Source organism: Thermobia domestica, chromosome 13 (genome assembly GCF_964235325.1).
Source record: "Thermobia domestica chromosome 13, izTheDome1.hap1.1, whole genome shotgun sequence".
NCBI classification, from domain to species: domain Eukaryota; kingdom Metazoa; phylum Arthropoda; class Insecta; order Zygentoma; family Lepismatidae; genus Thermobia; species Thermobia domestica.
The window spans coordinates 132,227,490-132,246,267 of NC_137466.1; the positions used below are offsets into that span (position 1 = coordinate 132,227,490).

At 38.3% G+C, this 18,778-nt stretch overlaps 1 protein-coding gene across 4 annotated transcripts in view; it reads right to left on the reverse strand.

Moving 5' to 3' along the window:
- LOC145668513 (uncharacterized) overlaps positions 1-3,637 on the reverse strand; it is a 46,183-nt gene extending 42,546 nt beyond the window's left edge. The window contains exon 1 of one of the 4 annotated variants that reach the window (XM_081736482.1): positions 3,111-3,637. In XM_081736482.1, the coding sequence (XP_081592608.1) occupies positions 3,111-3,530 (420 nt within the window). In that variant the 5' untranslated portion in view covers positions 3,531-3,637. Of the gene's footprint in view, positions 1-2,080; positions 2,608-2,907; positions 3,044-3,110 lie in introns of those variants that run through there. The other 3 variants (XM_081736483.1, XM_081736485.1, XM_081736484.1) reach the window with 3 other exon arrangements.
- Positions 3,638-18,778: the final 15,141 nt, after the last annotated feature.

An 18,778-nucleotide genomic window follows, 5' to 3' on the forward strand; every position in this document is an offset into this window, starting at 1 on the left:
GCTCTAAATCACGTAGCAATCCATAAGAAAGACACGAAGAGAAGAGCAATGTGAAAGCAGTATACAAAGTAATGATACAAACGTCGCAAAGCTCTGCCACCTACAAGGCACGTGTTATATGCCACAAAAAATGTTATTCCACTATCCTTGTTTATGCGGATACCCACCATCGCCGAGTCGCCTCCCTACGAACACGAAGTGCAACCGCATCGGCGGCCTTGTTGCGCTGCTGCCCTGACCCGCCCTGTATTTTTATGTGCACATGCTGTACTTATAGTCAGCTTTCCTAAAATCCATCTGCACCTATTAATACAACCTCTCCATCCCCCCTTAAAGAGCACTCTTTAAGGCAATAAGAGTGCAATCCCTCAAGCGAAGCGTTGCAAGTAGGAAACCATGACAAGTGCTATTGAAAATTTAACGACGCCAAAACCCACATCCTGTCCCTACCCTCGCCTAGGTGTATACATATCGTCGTTCACGCGCCTGCTCCCTTCAGAAGCACCCCTCGATCCGCTCTTGATCTGACTCGGTTAAAGCAATCGTTCTCTTTAGTGGCCAACTAGCACAGGTTGGTTTGTCTTTGCATTAGTTTTTATGCTCCTGTCTTAAAGTAACGTCATCCAATGTAACTTAATGTAATTCAACCAAATGTAACCGAATGGAGCAAATTTTGGTTATAGTTAAGGAGCCGTACTTCCCATTTAGGGGAGGAAGAGAAACGCCATACTTTCAGGAATCATTCATTGACTATCTAGGATGTTAAAAAGTAGGTAATAGACTGAGTTCTTGCCCTTGTACTTAGGGTGTTTAGGTAGTGCAACAGTAGGATGTATCCCCGTGCACGGGAGATGAGAAGTAGCTGTTCTTAACTATTACCTAAATTTTAGTGCTTTTCATCAGTTTTCAAAAGTGGTCTGGCGATACGGCACTAATGCCAGGCAATGATAGTAACCGATTCACCCGAACCGATTACCGCAGTTACAGTTCCCAAGAACGAAAAGACAGAAAATAACGTGTCATGCGGCGCTCTAACCCGCCTTCACTCGCTAACGCTCGCACGGCAATACTATATGAATCAGAAACAGCAACGGCATTAGTGAGAAAATATGTATATAAATAACGGATATAGTATACATGAAGCTGCATCAGTTCCCGAAGGAGCAGGACGCCCATACTTTTAGGGATTATTCATTGAGTATGTACGAACTTACAAAGGGGGTAACAAAGCGACTTTTATTTACTTATCGACTGATACGCAAATAAAAAAGAACGTACCTGTACTTTATATCTGCATGTGTAGTGCTCTTGTACTTTATCTAAGACTGTGTCGGGGGGGGGGGGGGGGAATTTAACGCATATCGCATGTATTGTGCACATGGATACTTCTTACTATTGCACTACGTAGAAAATTTATGGTATTTCATGTAGAAGTGGTAATAGAACACAGAAGAAACGCAGATCAGGGGGTTCTCATGTATACTATTACCTAAATAAGGAACAACAAGGAATCAGTGACAACCTGTAAATAATACTAACAGTGACACGATATCACTGTCTTGCCTAAAGTAAAGAGTTACCTGTGGTGCGCCAAAAGTAAACCAGCACCGAACCCAACCCACCCCTGCGAGACTTCTAACCCGTTTCTCCTCCTCCTCCTCCTACTACTACTACTAACACTATGGCTCCCTATAGTAATAATGAACGCCTAATTTGACAGTCTAACGTAACGGTAACTTATATGTAATCTAACCAAATACAACCGACTGCAGTATTAGTAATGTATTTGGTAATTTCTTTTCGATTTTGAGATTTGTTCAGCGATACAGCACTAAATGCCAATAAAACTATAGGTATTCATTTAAAATTTGCAACAGAAGGTAAAAAGAACTAAATTTTAAACGCTCAAAATAGCGCGTCTGATTACCTTACCTTTTAAGAATCGGACAGAAGAAACGCACAAGGCACATTACTTTCGTAGCCTTTCGCAAATAAATTATCGAATACCGAACTTAACAATGCCTAATGATACATCCTATTAACTCTTACATCGAAACTTATATAAACATTACATACTTACATTTTCAATATTATACGATCGTAGGTTTCTCATGATTTTAGTATAATCCAAGAAAAGGCTTCACGAAAAGTTATGACAATTTTTCAATTCTAATGTTTACTATGTAAAATCGAATACAGGAAGCGGGAACTGACAGCACGTGGTACAATGTATCCTTAGTTCTGAATATAACACTTTCCAACTTTTCCAAATAGGCACAAATTTCACACTTACGAAAATAGTGAACACAGCTAACAAAAATTTCACATACTAAGTTGTACTAGACGCTAATATATTTAAACGAGTACATAATACGATTTTTGTACTAAGCAGTTAACAGCATGCTTGGAACGAAACATGATTTCACTTTGAAATTATCTTAATGCGCACATAAAATTTGAGTGTCACGTGTTGGAGAGCTACAATAAACAACTGTAATGTACAACCATCAATTTTACCAGCACATTTCACATTCAAATCAACGCTTGAATTGCTTCGCATTAGGCGCGAAACATTTCGCACCACTGTCGCCATAATGTAAACAAAGTTCGAAGTCAAAATAAAAACAATTTAGAAACACTGACCTACATCTTTCTATCAGTTTATTACTGACATCGACAAACAGGATCGATTTACGATCAACCACAGAAGTATCTGTAGTTTGAAAGTAATTTTAACCTCCTCGAAATGTTATACATGTATCAACATATTAATTTTTCTTTCACTTTTGACTAATGTTGTACTAGCGGATCTGGCGACTGCCATTCGAGAATTTCCGTAAATTAAAAAAAATAATAAAAGCACTAAATTAATTTTAGATATTGTAAATTTAATGGCACTACACTAACCTGACACATAATTAACCCCATAAAAACTAGGCTCACAAAATCTATATTCGGTAAACCCAGAATATTAAGTCTAAATGCAAAGAAGCGTCTATAAAATACCGTCAGCCATATTGATCCAAAACAAAGTGTTTTGTCGATTCGTACAGTATCATTTTTTAACCAGTAATCTTATAACACTAGACCATAACCAAAGACTGACTTACCGTTTCATTCTCCTGACGCAAAGCCGCAAGTTGTTTGTCTTTTGTAACTATTTGCTCGGATTGTTGTTGTATGAGGTCCAAGTGCAGGAGTAGCAATTCCTTTAAATGCCTAATTTCTGTACCTTCATCCCGTAAAGTCCTGGCTTCCGTCATACTAGCATACATATGATCAAATTCACACGAAAAAGGCATTTTGGATTCCTCCTCTTCTTCTGTTTTAAAGGTATCTACAGGTTTAGCACAAGATATGTGGTCATGAATTGCTGCAACCATGTTAACAGCCGAGCTTGACGTAAAGTCGTTTACTCCGGTTGTATTTTCACCGTTCAATATGGGGGACGCCTTTGACATCTTTAACTTTTGAGAGTTAATAAATGGTAATACACTATACTCCACGTTGGAACAAAATTTGCATTTCATAGCATATTAATATATACATTTAAAGTGTATTATTTCTTCTTGCACTGATACACAACACATTTTTCCCCTACCATAATCATGGCGACCACATGGCGTTACGTCAGCCATTCAACGAGTTCCTATTGGGCCCAGAATGGGGCATAAATCGGAGAGCTGCTCAAGATGTACTCATGTCAAATGCGCACCAAATGTCCATGGAATAAAATTTTCGCCGCTAGTTTAAAATGTGTATTGGATGAATTTACTGTCATAAAGGAAGAATAATTTATTAATATTATCTGAATTACTGTATTATAATTTACATATACGCAGCCTCCAGTCATATTGTTCATATTTATCATTTATACTTCATGTAACATACATGATCGTAATTTAAGATTTAATATGTGGCCTATGTATATACAATAATACACCATAACGTTAGTATGAATATTATGTCTCAAAATAGTATTTAATATATATATACAGTGTGAGGCATCTAAAAGTACTACTTGAAGTACAGAAGAAGTGAGAAACGTTAGCGACATACGGTTTGCGGTAAACAGCAATATCAAATGGTATTCGTCAAACGGAGGTATGGTGTGGTAGGAAAAATAACAACAAATGGGACATCAGGAACGAAGTGCCCTTTTTTAATGGAACGATAGACAAAACATGAATAACGAGAAAGGTCACACGCGAAGAAATACATCGCCGTTTGTCTCATACTTCTACTCCACATAATAACGGAGATATGACCATGGCAATGAGTAGTTGTAAACAGAAAGACAAGTGACCCACTTGACCGCCAGCACTGTGGTACACGTGAGCTGTCAGAAGTCATTGGAAGAGACGAAGAAACACGAACGTATGACGTTCGAGAGGCAAGAAGATAACATGAGACATCGTCAACACCATTTATTTGACAATGTACAGAACGTAATAACAATGAGCATGATACTAAGTCTAAGAACCTAGGGACTGACATATGCAATAAGTGTAAACCTAGTCTCTCACAATGTATGTTCAAATTGGTGGCCGTCCACTGCAATACAGGCATCGAGGGACATACCGAAAGCTCTTCCCACAGACTGTAGCTTCACATGTGGGATGGCCCTATAGGCTGCAGTAATGCGTTGTTGCCTGTATTTGGTGTTGGTACATCCCGATAGACTATGTCCTTCAGTTTCCCCCAGAGAAAAAGAGTTAAACGACGTTAGTATTCAAGCATGTAGTGTGTCGCGCACTGTGAGCTGGGCACCTGTCAAGTTGATATCTCATTTCTCTCCTTGTCTGAAGCGGTATGTGAACTAATAGTTTGACAGTTCATTTTCTAGCAAATGTAGAGCCCGTGCGTCACGAAGGAACTCTGTACAGAGAGATTACGGGATAAAGAGCGGCAAAAAGGATGGCTCTATTTTCATTATCTGGAAGTGAAAAATGGTTTTTGCTTGGCATTACCGTGTGGAAGTGATTAGTTATTATGGGTTAAGAACATGGTGCAGCGAATTTACGGTACATTGACCTTCGAAAATTTCCAAGAGGGAAGTACCATGAGAATCACAATCATATTTTCAAATAATGAGGTACTTTTTTGCGCAGTGTTCTTTGTTTACAGAATTCAGAAACTGGTTAACAAGAGTAACAGTCGCAATCTGTAGTTGTTGAAAAACAATTCGGTACACCAAATCTCGTACTGATTTCCTACGATGACAAGCTGGACGACAAAGGTCAGGCTGTTAGAAAGATTTTGACAGGGACACACTATTAGAAATTTAGTTTACTGTCGCAGTAAGTTGTCAGTTCAACATATTAGTACTTGTGGTGTGTCGATTGAGGACTTGTTATTCTAGTTTGTGTTTTTATTATTGCTGTTGTTAATTGTTGATTTGTTATTGTTGGCATTTTATTTTTTTTTTTTATCGTGGAGATCTTGTCAATAATTTGCAAGAACATGAGGGGAAAAGGCAAAAAAAAAAAAAAAAAAAAAAACAGGAAAGGGATGGAAGGAAATCATTACTAAAATTATCAACTTCTGTGACCAAGAACTAAGCAATGCATTGTCTATCACTCTTGCCAACAAACGTGCAACAATTGCAACAGATAATTCTATGCCTATAATTAACAAGATTCGCAAATAATCAGGTGAAAGAAACGACTGTTATCTCCTGGGAAACAGGAATAGTGTTTCTTTTAAACAGGGGAGGATCCAGGGGGCGATCGGGACGATCTCTCCCTCCCACCAGAAAAGGAAACTTTCTTATTTTATATATAAATAAAAGTAGCAGTATTACAACCCCCCCCCCAGAAGTCCGGCTTGGATCCGCCCCTGCAGACGAGATTCCTTCCTACCAGATTATTTTTAAAGACCAGAAATCAACATATGTAATACATCAGTTTTCCCTCGAATATAAAAATACTCCCTCGCCAGAAGAGATTTTTCAAAGAAAACCTAAAATTAGCCATTTTTCAAGTTGACTTTTGTTCTATGTATAATAGATTGTATAGTTCCAACAATAAGTCATTTAAAAAGGGGTAAGTGGTCATGATTGTTCGAACAAGACTGTACAGGCAGCAAGAAAAATGCGTCAAAAATATAATTGAAGAAAATATGCAAATATACATTTATTCACAACTTTTACGCAGAAATATAATATATACATACTAGCAGCGTTCACCCCGCTTCGCTGCGGTCACCCCGGAACGCATTAAACGTTGTTACTTAGATAATTTTTACTTTTTCGCTTTCAAGTGATATGATAAAAACCATAGAAGATTGCATTAAATGTTAACATTATATCGCCTGTCATTTATGTTAACCCGCCCCGCTTCGCTGCGGTCACCCCGGAACGCAATAAACTTTGTTACTTAGATAATTTTTACTTTTTCGCTTTCAAGTGATTGCAGTAAATGTTAACATTATAGCGCCTGTCATTTATGTTAACCCGCCGAGTGACACGGTCATGCGGGTTGCATATAAATACGTTTATTTTTACCTATGATGATCTAACAAAGGATTTGTACGTTATGGACACTTGAATGGTCAATTATCTCAAGACACTGGTAATTAAAAATTAAAGTGATATGATAAAAACCATCTAGGGTCCAAATCCTAATAACCCCCCAAAAATAAAAGAAATTGGTTCAGCCGTATTAGCGTGATGAGGGAACAAAGGATTTGTACGTTCTCTTTTATATATATAGATTAATGTTAGAATCCAATAATCTTTTATTCGTTTCTTCTTTCTTAGATATTCACGTTTATGGTCCGAGATTAAGATCCGTTACACAGTCACGCGGAGCTCCGCGCGCGGAGTCCCGCGTGGCAAGATTGTTCTATTGATTCTTATGGGTGCATACATAATCACGCGGAGGCCTCCGCGTGGCCCTATCCGCGCTCCGCGCTCTGCGAGGCAGATAGGGCCATTGAGCAAATGGGTGCTTACACAGTCAAGCGGAACTCAGCGCGCGGAGCAGCCACTTCTCTTTAAAATTTAAAAAAAAACGTGCATGGTAGCAAAAGCAAAATGAAAATTGATCCAGATTTATTTTCTTATTTTCTTGAGTTGCTAAATAATATTTTATACTGTTCTATAATACTATTTTCATATTTTTATAGTGTCATTTTTAATTTAGCTATAATGTCTTCGTTTAATTGGAACTTCCAATATTAATGCCTTTGCTTAATTGGAACTGTACATGTGGTGCCTCTAATGTACCATTGTTAACAGTACGTGACTATTGTAATTTTTCGACTTTTTTTCAACAAATTTCAGTTTCAGTTTCAATTATTACGGAGGTTAAATTAACACCATGTTAATGGGATTCCTCTTGTGAGGAACACAAAAAGCGTGATATTCGTGAACAGGCATGGAACGAGATATGTAAAAGTTTTTTTTTTTTTTTTTTTTTTTGTAAAAATGAAGGTATGGACAATGAAAAAAGATAAATTGAGGCAAATAATTTATCTCTATTATTAAATAGTTGATTGGATGTGAAGTTCTAACCAAATGTACAAATATGCATTATTTTCATTTGTTAAAAAAACAGTATCTGTTAAGTTTTTAACAGTTTTTTTTTTTAAAAACAAGTTTCTTTTCTTTAAAGAAAAGTGCTGTATTTTAAGAGCATGCATATGGATCCTATTTAAACTGCATTTTTATAATTTCGATGGAATTTTTTCAATTAGGTCATCGAACGACTGAATTGACGTACGGAAATTATTGAAATTATTCTTCTCGTCTTCTTGCAAATCTATATACACAGACACAAAAGCTCTCTTCAGACTTCTTTGAGAAACTAAGGGATGAATCTTGAGACATTTATTTTTCTGTTTTTCGTCTTCTCTTCTTACAGAAATATTAAGATGCCACTATTGTCGTTTCGAACATTTCATGTTGACTCGCAACACTGACTGAGAAGAATCCTGTATATAATCACGTGACGCGTAGCGCGTAGCTACGGATGACTTTGTAAGCACACACGCGTAGTGGCGTAGTGCGGAGGGCGGAAGACGGAGCGCGGAGCTCCGCTTGACTGTGTAACGGGCCTAAGGGAGACGGTTTTTCTTTTTGGAGCGACTGATTATTCTATCTGAAAAAAAAAAAGTTGAGAATGCTCGAAGAGCATTGCCAGAACGAACTTTCCCCAGAAAAGAATTAATTTTCCCCAGAATTAATTTTTCTTATAAACTTCTACAGGCTTTACACTTGTACTTTATTATTTAGTGTTCAATGTACTTTATGATTTAGTGTAGTCAAAATAAAGTTTGAGGTAAACATTTAGAATAAAAAGATAGGACATTCTGAAATTTGTTCGTGATATCTTCGTCATTAGCCTCCAGAAAATCCTCCAAAAAAATCCAGTTCCGGGATTTCCGCCATTTTGAATAGTCTGCTATCTTGGATTTCTCACATGCACTTAGTTTATGCCACATAACTTCTAAACTAACTAACGTAGAAGAATCATTATTTTTTTTCTTTCTTTATTATATTTCTAATACTATAGGCAATGTAATGTTATTATCACTATTCTCCGAGTAACGATTTTTGCATAACTTTAGGATAAAGTGAAAATTTGGAATCTGTATTAGGGGACATAATCTTTCATTGCCTCATAGAATTTAACAGAGTAGAAATATGAAAAAAGTGCTCGAATAAAAGTTGTTGGAAATTTCATAAGCTTTTAAAACGGTGTATATTGGCACTATATGCAATGTGCCTTTTTAAATAAGCAGTACGCCATATTGATTTTTTCTCAGCACTTAGTTTTGCCTTATGGCTCCTATGCCAATAAACGTAAATGTATCATTCTTTCTTTATTATACTTCTAATACTAGAGATTATATGATAAGTGATCACTTTCTCCGCGTTGGATTTACCAAAAGTTCAGCGTACCTTAAAGTTTTATCTCTTAATGCTTGAAAATATAAATTTAGGAAAAAAATAAAAATTGTGACTGAGGAAAATATACTTACCGGAATTATTTGAGGGGCGTTTTGTATCCTCTTTACAGCAAATACCATCATATCCTGTTTTAGATTTTCACTATTTCACTATACGTACTAGCTTTTATAATTGAAGACTTTGGGGCAAAACCCCGTCAAGTCCAAAAGGTGGAATTGTAAGGGAGATAGCTTCACAAGCGTTTCTCGTCATCCGATTTTCTTCAAACTTGGCACATACATACTAGACCGAAAATAAATCGACACGTATTTTTTGCTTCTTTCGGAAAATAGGTTAAGTGGTCAAAGGGCCCCTTTTCAAAAAAGAGATCCCTTAATTAAAAGGGCCACTTTAAAGAAACGAACCTCTGCCGATGCAAAGATGACTTCAAAGTAGGAAACAGGAACTCGTTTTTGCAAGAAGGGTTACAAGGGCAATGCCCCCTTTGAAATTACGAAGGATCTCGCACAATCCTTATGGGGCGTTTACACTTAGTCGATTTGCGTTCGATTCAGTTTAATTGACGTCACTTTCAACTTAATCGATCGTGTAAACGGGACTTCAACTTAATCGCTTGTTGACCGAAGGCGACTAATCGACTGGCAACTGAATTAAAAGACGTTCTATTTTCTGTGGTTGAAATAATTGAACACATCCATCAATCTGATTCGGCCTAGTTGCTTCGATTTAGTGGCAAATGCAGCTAGTCGATTTAGTCGTGCGACTAAATCGACTAAGTGTAAACGCCCCATTACGGAAATTGGATTTCGGTGGAGTTGCCTGAAACCGTGATATGTTGTAGATATGGTGTTTCTAAGAAAAAATTTCAACGGGCACATTCACAAATTACTGATCGTTCAGCCACTACGAGGACAGTTTTTTGAAAGCAGAAGAAGATATAGTGATGTTCTGGATTTCGATTAAAATGACTGAAACTGTGATCAGTGTTTCTTCCAGGCATGTTTTTTGGGGGGCATTGCCTCCTCGGAGCTCTGAGAGTGCCCCCGGACTATACCAGCAGTGCCCCCTCGGAATACTAGGTGTGCTCCCCTGAACACTTTGTCTGAAAGAACGACTGACGATGATATGATGTAGTTGTTGTGACCCTGAGAAAAAGTCTCAATAAGCACAACCACCAATTACTGACCATTTGGCCACTACAGGGCCACATTTTTTAAATTAGCAGAAGGTTCCGTTATTCTGGATTTCGGTGGAATTACTTGAAACCGTGATATGTTGTAGATATTGTAATCCTGAGAAAAAATCTCAACAGGCGCAGCCACCAACCATTTACCGTTTGGCCACTACAGGGCCATTGTTTAAAAAAAACGGAAGAGAAGGTAACGGTATTCTGGATTTCGGTGTCATTACTTGAAACAATGATATGTTGTAGATATTGTGATCCTGAGAAAAACTCTCAATGGCGACAACCACCAATCAGTGACCATTTGGCAACTGAGGGGTTACACTTTTTAAAACAGCAAAAGATAAGAATACTCTGGAATTTTGGTAGAGTTGTATGAAACCCTGAAAAATCATATCCCACAACCCGGAAAAGGGATAGGGAGAGTAGCGGCCAACATCATTTAAGCATACACAACGTTCAGATGTTAATCTTACGGGACAAAGAAGAGCCCTGGAAGGACCTAGACAATTTTTCTCAGAATCACGACATCTACAACATATCACAGAAAAACTCTGCAGATGCAAAGATGACTTCAAAGTGGGAAATACGCGTTTTGACGTCTTTTCGAGAAAAGGGTTGCAGGTAGCAATGCCCCTCCCCCCTCGAAATGACTAATTATTCCGCACAATTTTTACAGATATTGGATTTCGGTGGAATTGTTCGAAACCGAGATATGTTGCATATATTGTGTTCCTAAGAAAAAAACTTCAATGGGCACAGCCACAAATCACTGACCGTTTGACCACTACAGGGTCGCTTTTCTGGAAGCAGAAGTTAACAGTATACTGGATTTCGGTGGAATTGCTTGAAACTGTAATATGTTGTAGATATTGTGATCCTGAGAAAAACTCTTAATGGAGACAACCACCAATCAGTGACCATTTGGCAACTGAGGGGCTACACTTTTTAAAACAGCAGAAGGTAAGAATACTCTGGAATTTTGGTAGAATTGTATGAAACACTGAAAAATCATATCCCACAACCTGGAAAAGGGATGGAGACAGTAGTGGCCAACATCATTTAAGCATACACAACATTCAGATGTTCATCTTACTTGACAAAGGATGGACCTGGAAAGCCCTAGACAATTTTTTCTCAGGATCACGACATCTACAACATACCACAGTTTCATTCATTTACACCGAAATAAAAAAAAATATCGTTATACCCGGCTGTTTTAAAAAAATCCGGACTTGTAGTCACCAAACGGTTATAATTCGATGGTTGTTTCCATTAAGACTTTTTCTCATGATGAGAAGATCTTCAATATATCTCAGTTTTACTCAATCTTACCGAAATCTAAACCATCATTATACTTGGTTGTTTTCAAGAAAGTAGCCTTGTATTGACCAAACGATTAGTGATTAATGGTTGTTCCCATTAAGAGCTTTTCTCAGGATCACAGTATCTACAACATACCACAGTTACAGTAATTTTCACCGAAATCCAGAACATCACTATCTTTGGCCTCGTAGTGTCCGAACGGTCAGTGAGAGGTAGATGTGCCTATTAAGGTGAAGGTCACAATATCTGCAACATATCACAGTTTCAAGCAATTCCACCGAAATCCAGAATACCGTTACCTTCTGTTCTTTCTTTTAAAAAGTGGTCCAGTACTGGCCAAATGGTAATTGGTTGATGGTTGCGCCTGTTGACTTTTTCTCAGGATTACAATATCTACAATATATCACGGTTTCAAGCGATTCCGCCAAAATCCAGAATAACATTACCTTCTGCTGTTTCCAAAAATGTGACCCTGTAGTGGCCAAATGGTCAGTAATTGGTGGTTGTGGTTATTGAGGCTCTTTCTCAGGATCACAACATCTACATCGTATCACAGTTTCAGTCATTTTAATCGAAATCCAAAATATCACTATCTTCGGCTGCTTTCAAAATAGTGGTCTCGTAGTGGCCAAACGATCAGTAATTGGTAGTTACGCCCATTAAGACTTTTTCTCAGGATCACAATATCTACAACATATCACGATTTCAGTCATATTTACCGAAATCCAGAATGTAGTTATCTTTCACCTGTTTTGAAAGAAAGAAGTGGCCAAATGGTCAGTGATTTCTGGTTGTGGATTTTTTTAAGAAACACTATATTTACAACATATCACGGTTTCAAGCAATTCCACCGAATCCAATTTCCGTAAGGATTATGCGGTGTCCTTCGGTGTCATTTCGAAGGGAGCGTTGCCCCTGTAACCCTTTTGCAAAAACGAGAAAACCCGTATTTACTACTTTGAAGTCAAGTTTGCATCGGCAGAGTTTCGTTTCTTTAAAGTGACCCTTTTAATCAAGGGAACCCTGGGGCCCTTTTCCCCCCTTAACCTATTTTCCGAAAGAAACAAAAAATACGTGTCGATTTATTTTCGATCTAGTATATATGTGCCAAGTTTGAAGAAAATCGGATGACGAGAAATCCTTGTGAAGCTATCTGCTTTACACGTTCACTTTTTGGACTTGACAGGTTTTTGTCCCAAAGTCTTCAATTGTGCTTAGATTCTTCTGCGCATCTATTAAACTGCTGAACTTAAAAGTCTTGTAAGGCAGGGGTGCCCACAAGGGGGGGCTATGACGCAAACTGCGTCATTGAAATATTTGGGGGGGGTTAAAAATCTATATAAATATGTTTGATGGGGGGTAAAATTAATCGAAAAGAAGATTTTTTTCATGGAAGAACACCTACGGATAGACAGTTGGGGGGGTGCGTCATGGACATAAGGGGGGGTGGGCACCACTGTGTAAGGTGTAGTTATAAAAAGAAAGACTACATACACTGATCACCAGTTGAATTATAGACACCTAGCTAATAGCGTGTAACACCACCTTTCGCGTTGATAACGGAGGCTACCCGCCCCTGCATGGACTGCACGAAACGCCTGAAGTGTTGTTGTGGAATCTCAATCCATATCTGCTGTGAAGTCCCCCACAGAGCTTGAAGGCTAGTTGGAAGAGGGTCCATAGCTGAAGGCATCGTTCCATGGCGTCCAGATGTGTTAGATCGGATTGAGGTCCGATGACTGTATTGCCAGGGAAGTGTTGCCAGATCAGAAGAGTGCTAATCAAACTAGTTTACTGCAATCCTAGAGAGGTGGGCCGGCGCATTGTCCTTCTGCAAGATGAGGTCACCACCTGGATGCGGCAGCCGAGCAAATGACGACATGATCGTCCAGAATATCGCGGTAGCATTTACCTGTGAAGGACTGTGTTACACGTGTTAGAGGAAACATTTCACTCCACGTAAACATGCCCCAGATGAGAATATCACCACCACCGGCCTGCACAGTTCCCTGCTGTCAAGATGGATCCATTTCCTCTTGCGATTGGCGACGCACCCTTATTGGTTCATCAGTATGAACCAATTTGAAACTGTCCAGGAAACCTTTTCCAAGGTCCAGAGGCAGTGTTCCTTTGCCCATGCTAGACATTGTTTCCTGTGTTGTGCTGTTAGAAGGGATACTCGCGTGAGTCGATGGCTTCTGAACCCATGTCGAGCAGGTGGTTGTTAATTGTGTGGCTGCTGGCACGGCGTTGTTGTCTTGCATTGAATCTTTCCGCGATTTGACGCACTGTGCAGCGTCTACTCCTGTCGCCGACACGCCAATGACCGCGGCAGTTTGCCCGTGTGGGTGCGGTTTACCGAAAGCCAGGTTTTCACTATACACCCTTGACACAGTTGCCTTTGAATATCAGAGTGCCGCAGCCACTTCCGAAATCGAGTCATTCAGGCGTCTGACTCCTAAGATTTGACCATGATCAAATGCATTCAGATCCTTTGTCTTGCCTATTACACACTGCATTGACATGTATACCGAGAGAGGAAGTACACGGCAGCTTTACCCTCGCGATGCATTTCATTCACATGCACTGGTGGAGCATCTGCAGTGCCGTTTTAGCAAATTTTCCTGCTGTCTCTAATTCAACTGCTAATCATTGTATATGGCAAAGTAAAAAACCTTGCGACGATAAATGAGCTTAAACAAAAGTTCTAAATGTACTAGTGTACTTTGAGACTTATTTTTCTCGATGGCATTTTGCAGTTGAATGTCCACAGTTTTCGTTACTTTGAGACTTATTTTTCTCCATGGCATTTTGCCCAAAAGAAGTTGGATTTGGTGACAGCTTCATCATCACTTCCTTCATCTGCATCTTCAATTAAAGTGGCATCTGTGTCCTCTACTCTGCCGACAAAATGATGTACAATCTAGCTCTCTTCTTTTTCACAAACAATTGTTTCCGCACTTCGCCTGACAGTTGCATGCTATAAACTTTAACAAATCTTCCGGAACAGTTTCTTCAAATGTTGTTACACAAAGAAGGCAATCACCGCAAATTCTCCAGCTGCATTCAATTAAAGTCATCTCTTGATTTTTCCACTGTTGAACTTGATAGAACACATTGAGACTATGGTGATTTGCAGCAGCTGTTGGAGATAATACTGCTAAGTTGAAAGTGTCACTAATGCGTTGTTTGGATACAATCTTTCTCTACATGCAGAATCTTGTACAACCAAGATTTTCTTTCTCTGCACATCTATATAACGCTAAGAACATTTTTCTCCAGCAGCTGCCACATCATCAGCAGATGATGTTGGGTTGTTGAAAACATCCATATCTCGACGCAGTTCCTCAGTTCTTCCCTTTACTGTGTGGAGCAGAAGTTGTATCACAACCAGTGAAGGCATGCAGAAATAAAATGCAGTTCAACATATCGTCCAATGCTCTCTGAAGTTTGGTACTGCTATACCTAGGTATATCTTATGTGGTGCCTCCGAACAACTGTTGTGAGTGCTATCATCAGAACCAATATCTGAATCTTCTCCCACTATTACTGACAGCCAGACTTTGCAAGATTTGTTGCGATTAATACAACTAATGCGTGTGCAGCTCCAGGTGATTGATGTACGGTAAAACCAGATTTCTCGAGATATTTCGTCAGAAGTGATATCAATTCGGATTTGTTCTTTGTGTTAGAAAGAAATTGCTGTTGAGATGAACGAACAACGTGGATGTTATCCTTAACGATTACGCGTATTCATGATTTCTTTATTCATGTTTTACATTCTTTACGCTAGGTCGACCATCATAACCATCAAATACAATGATTTATTTACCATAGTATTGTGTGATAAACATCACATATCTCACATATCTCATATATCTCAACATCACATATGGAAAACCAACAACTAGAGTTTTGGGATTCTTTTAGTATAATATCAATACATATAACATATTCTAACAGGTTTAATTAAAAAAAAAAAATAAGTTTCATCGATTGTTGTCATAATTGCACTGGACTAGGGCTATTTATTCAAAAGGCGAAAAACCCGCAACTGGATTTTTTTTTTTTTTTTTTTTTTTTTTGCAGGATAACATTAGTAAAACATATTTCAATAGATTTCATCTTCTTTTTGAAACGTTTATCTCAAACACTAATTTGAATGGACATATAGGCATACATACAGAAATATAGTGCGAAATTCTACTTTTAGAGTTCTTGCACACACCCATGCCGACGCCACTATTTACGAACTACTTGCTAAACTAGCCGGACTTCCAAATCTGTTGATACTTACCGGAAATTGCAATGAAAAGATGTCTCAAATCACTAAAAGTCTCTCTTTTTCTTCATGTTAAATAATTCATTCATATGTTTCAACAGAGATTGTGCGCAGTTCGATTACGTTTGAAGCTTCGTTGTGCATCTCTGACATTGTATATAGTAACAATATATACATCGTTTTAAAGCTTATGAAATTTCCAACAACTTTTATTCGAGCAGGTTTTTCATATTTCTACTCTGTTAAGTTCTATGAAGCAATGAAAAGATTATGACCCCTAATACAGATCCCAATTTTCCACGTTATCCTAAAGTTACGCAAAAATAGTTACTCGGAGAAAAGTGATAATAACTTGTTACATTGCCTATAATATTAGAAGTATAATAAAGAAAGAATGATCTTCCTACGTTAATAAGTTTAGAAGTTATGTGGCATAAACTAACTGCATGTGAGAAATCCAAGATCGCAGACTATTTATTCAAAATGGCGGAAAACCCGTAACTGGATTTTTTGGTATTTTCTGGAGGCTAATGAGGGAGAGATCACGAATGTCCCATCTTTTTTATTGTAAATGTCTAGGTTTGGCCAGTTTTTGATGTAATTTGACTGGACTTTATATACTCTAAACAATTCTTGTATAATATCTATCCATTTGTTATTTCCTTGTGTGCTAAATGTTTTCCATATGTTTTGTTTAAGAGCTGTTAAAACGTTCTACGATGTTTTACGAAGACACATGCTGAAAATAGAGGACTCAGAATTGAAAAATCCGCAAAATATTATTTCTCTATGATTTATGGTTCCCAAGACATGGCTCCTTATATCTCTTGTAATATGAACTTTTTTTGGTCTATATCTCAGGAACGGTAAGAGCGACGTGAAAAATTGGAGGGCTCAAAATTTTAAAAAAATGCAAATAACATATACACACACACTCACTCACTCACACACACACACACACAGAGAGAGAGAGAGAGAGAGAGAGAGAGAGAGACAGAGAAATTTAGTAACGAAGTTTTCAAGTTTGTTGAAAATTGGCAGATTCTACCGCACTCTCACCAAATCCATTTAGCAGCTTACGGTACGGTTATACTTAAATTTTCCAATTTTATTCATTTTCCTCCCTCAACGGGACAGAGAAAACAAAATAAACACATTGTTTCAAATAGAACTTAGTGATAGCGCATGCTGAATCAAGCTTCATATCTCCCTTTCTTTTTCAAAAAGCAAATGTGTTCATTTGATGTAGTAGACGATCAAGTGGACAGCGCGCTGATTGGCTATTCTCTTTCTCTCACACACACACTCACAAGGGAAGGTCCCATAAGTTGTCGCTCAAATCTGATTGCCACATAGCACATCTGATAGAGCATTATGAGAAATGAACATTAGCAAAATTTAAGGTGCTATGGATCAGAAGGATAGATCTTACGGAGCTTCAACATTTGAATATCCAAAAAATTATATCATGGAATTATGTATGTTTAAAGCAAGTATCTTGAAAACCGTTAAAGCAATGCAATCGAAAGTTGCACAATATAATGAGAAAAATGAAATCTTTGAGTTTTATGTCCCACGGTTATGCCGGCTAGGCTAAAGGAGACGGTGATGATGAGAAATAAATGAAATGGTGGAATGAAGACAGTGGGAGAACCCCGAGGAAACTCACGCACACGGTGTTTGTCCACCACAGAGTTCACTTGGCGGGAGCTAGGATTGAACCCGGGACTCCCTGCACCAGAGGTGAACGCTTTACCACTGAGCCACCACCGCCCCGCAGAAAACCACAAACATTTTTCCCTTAGAAGTTGCAACAAACAGTAATAAAGGAATGCATTAGAAAAAGTGAGGGATTTGCATCACACTTTTGTATGAGATTTCTCCATTGTACATTTTCAGCACACGTAGCTCCAATAGTTTCAACACTGTACCACTACACTTCACTGATAAGTTTAGTAATAATAGTGCATTTTAAATCTGTGCACATTTGTATATAGTGCTATTTCAAACAAAATATTTTATGATGAGTTGGCAACACTGTTTGTGGTTTTCGATAGGGCATTTTGTTATCATTATAATGTGCAACTTTTGTTTTGATTGCTTTAATGGTTTTCAAGATACTTGCTTTAAACATACATATTTCCATGATAGAATTTTTTGGATATTCAAATGTTGAAGCCCCGTAAGTCTTATCCTTCTGGTCCATAGCACCTTAAATTTTGCTCATTTTAATTTCTCATGATGGTCTATCAGATGTGCTATGTGGTAATCAGATTTGAGCGACAATTTGTTTAATCTTCCCTTGTCAGCAGTTCTGTTTGCACGGCGATGCTTAATACAGAGTTGCAGGTGTTCTCTTTGCTGCAATTGTTCGGTTGCAGCCTCAGCCGCATATAATTCTTTGAACGTTTTTGCTTCCAACCCTAATTTGCCTCTGAGTGATGAATTCAAATTTGAAGATGTCGCACTACAACTAAATAGGCCTGCGGATAACTGACATTGCGAATACTTGTGGAGAAACGACTTCTACTGGATTATTTATTAATAATAAAATTTCCTGGCATTACAGCCATGAACTATGGTCTACAAAACTTCCTTTAGCTGAGTGATGTGTGGTCAGCACATCAACCCTAACGCGATTTTTACTGGACTTGTAGGCCTATCAGAAGGGTTTTAGATAAGTTATGTTTGTCAGCACATCGGATTGTTACTGGATTTCGAGCCTACCAGGATGGTTTTAGTTTAGTGATATGTGATCAGAACATCGACCAAAAAGCGATTGCTACTGGGGTTTCTGGGTATAACAGACGGTTTTAGTTGAGTGATGTATGATCGATCATAGCACATTGACCCCAAAGCGTTTGTTACTGAGCTTTCTAGATCTACCAGATTTGATTTAGTTGAGTGATCCGTGGCGAGCACATCGACTTCAATGCGGTTATTAATGGGTTTTTAGGTTTACCAAATGGCCTTGAAAATGTATCCTCTTTGGAAATTAGAGAAGTGCCCATTTTACACTATCAAAATCTGCTCAGTTCACTACATACTAACGCGCTACTCCTCCTTACGTAGT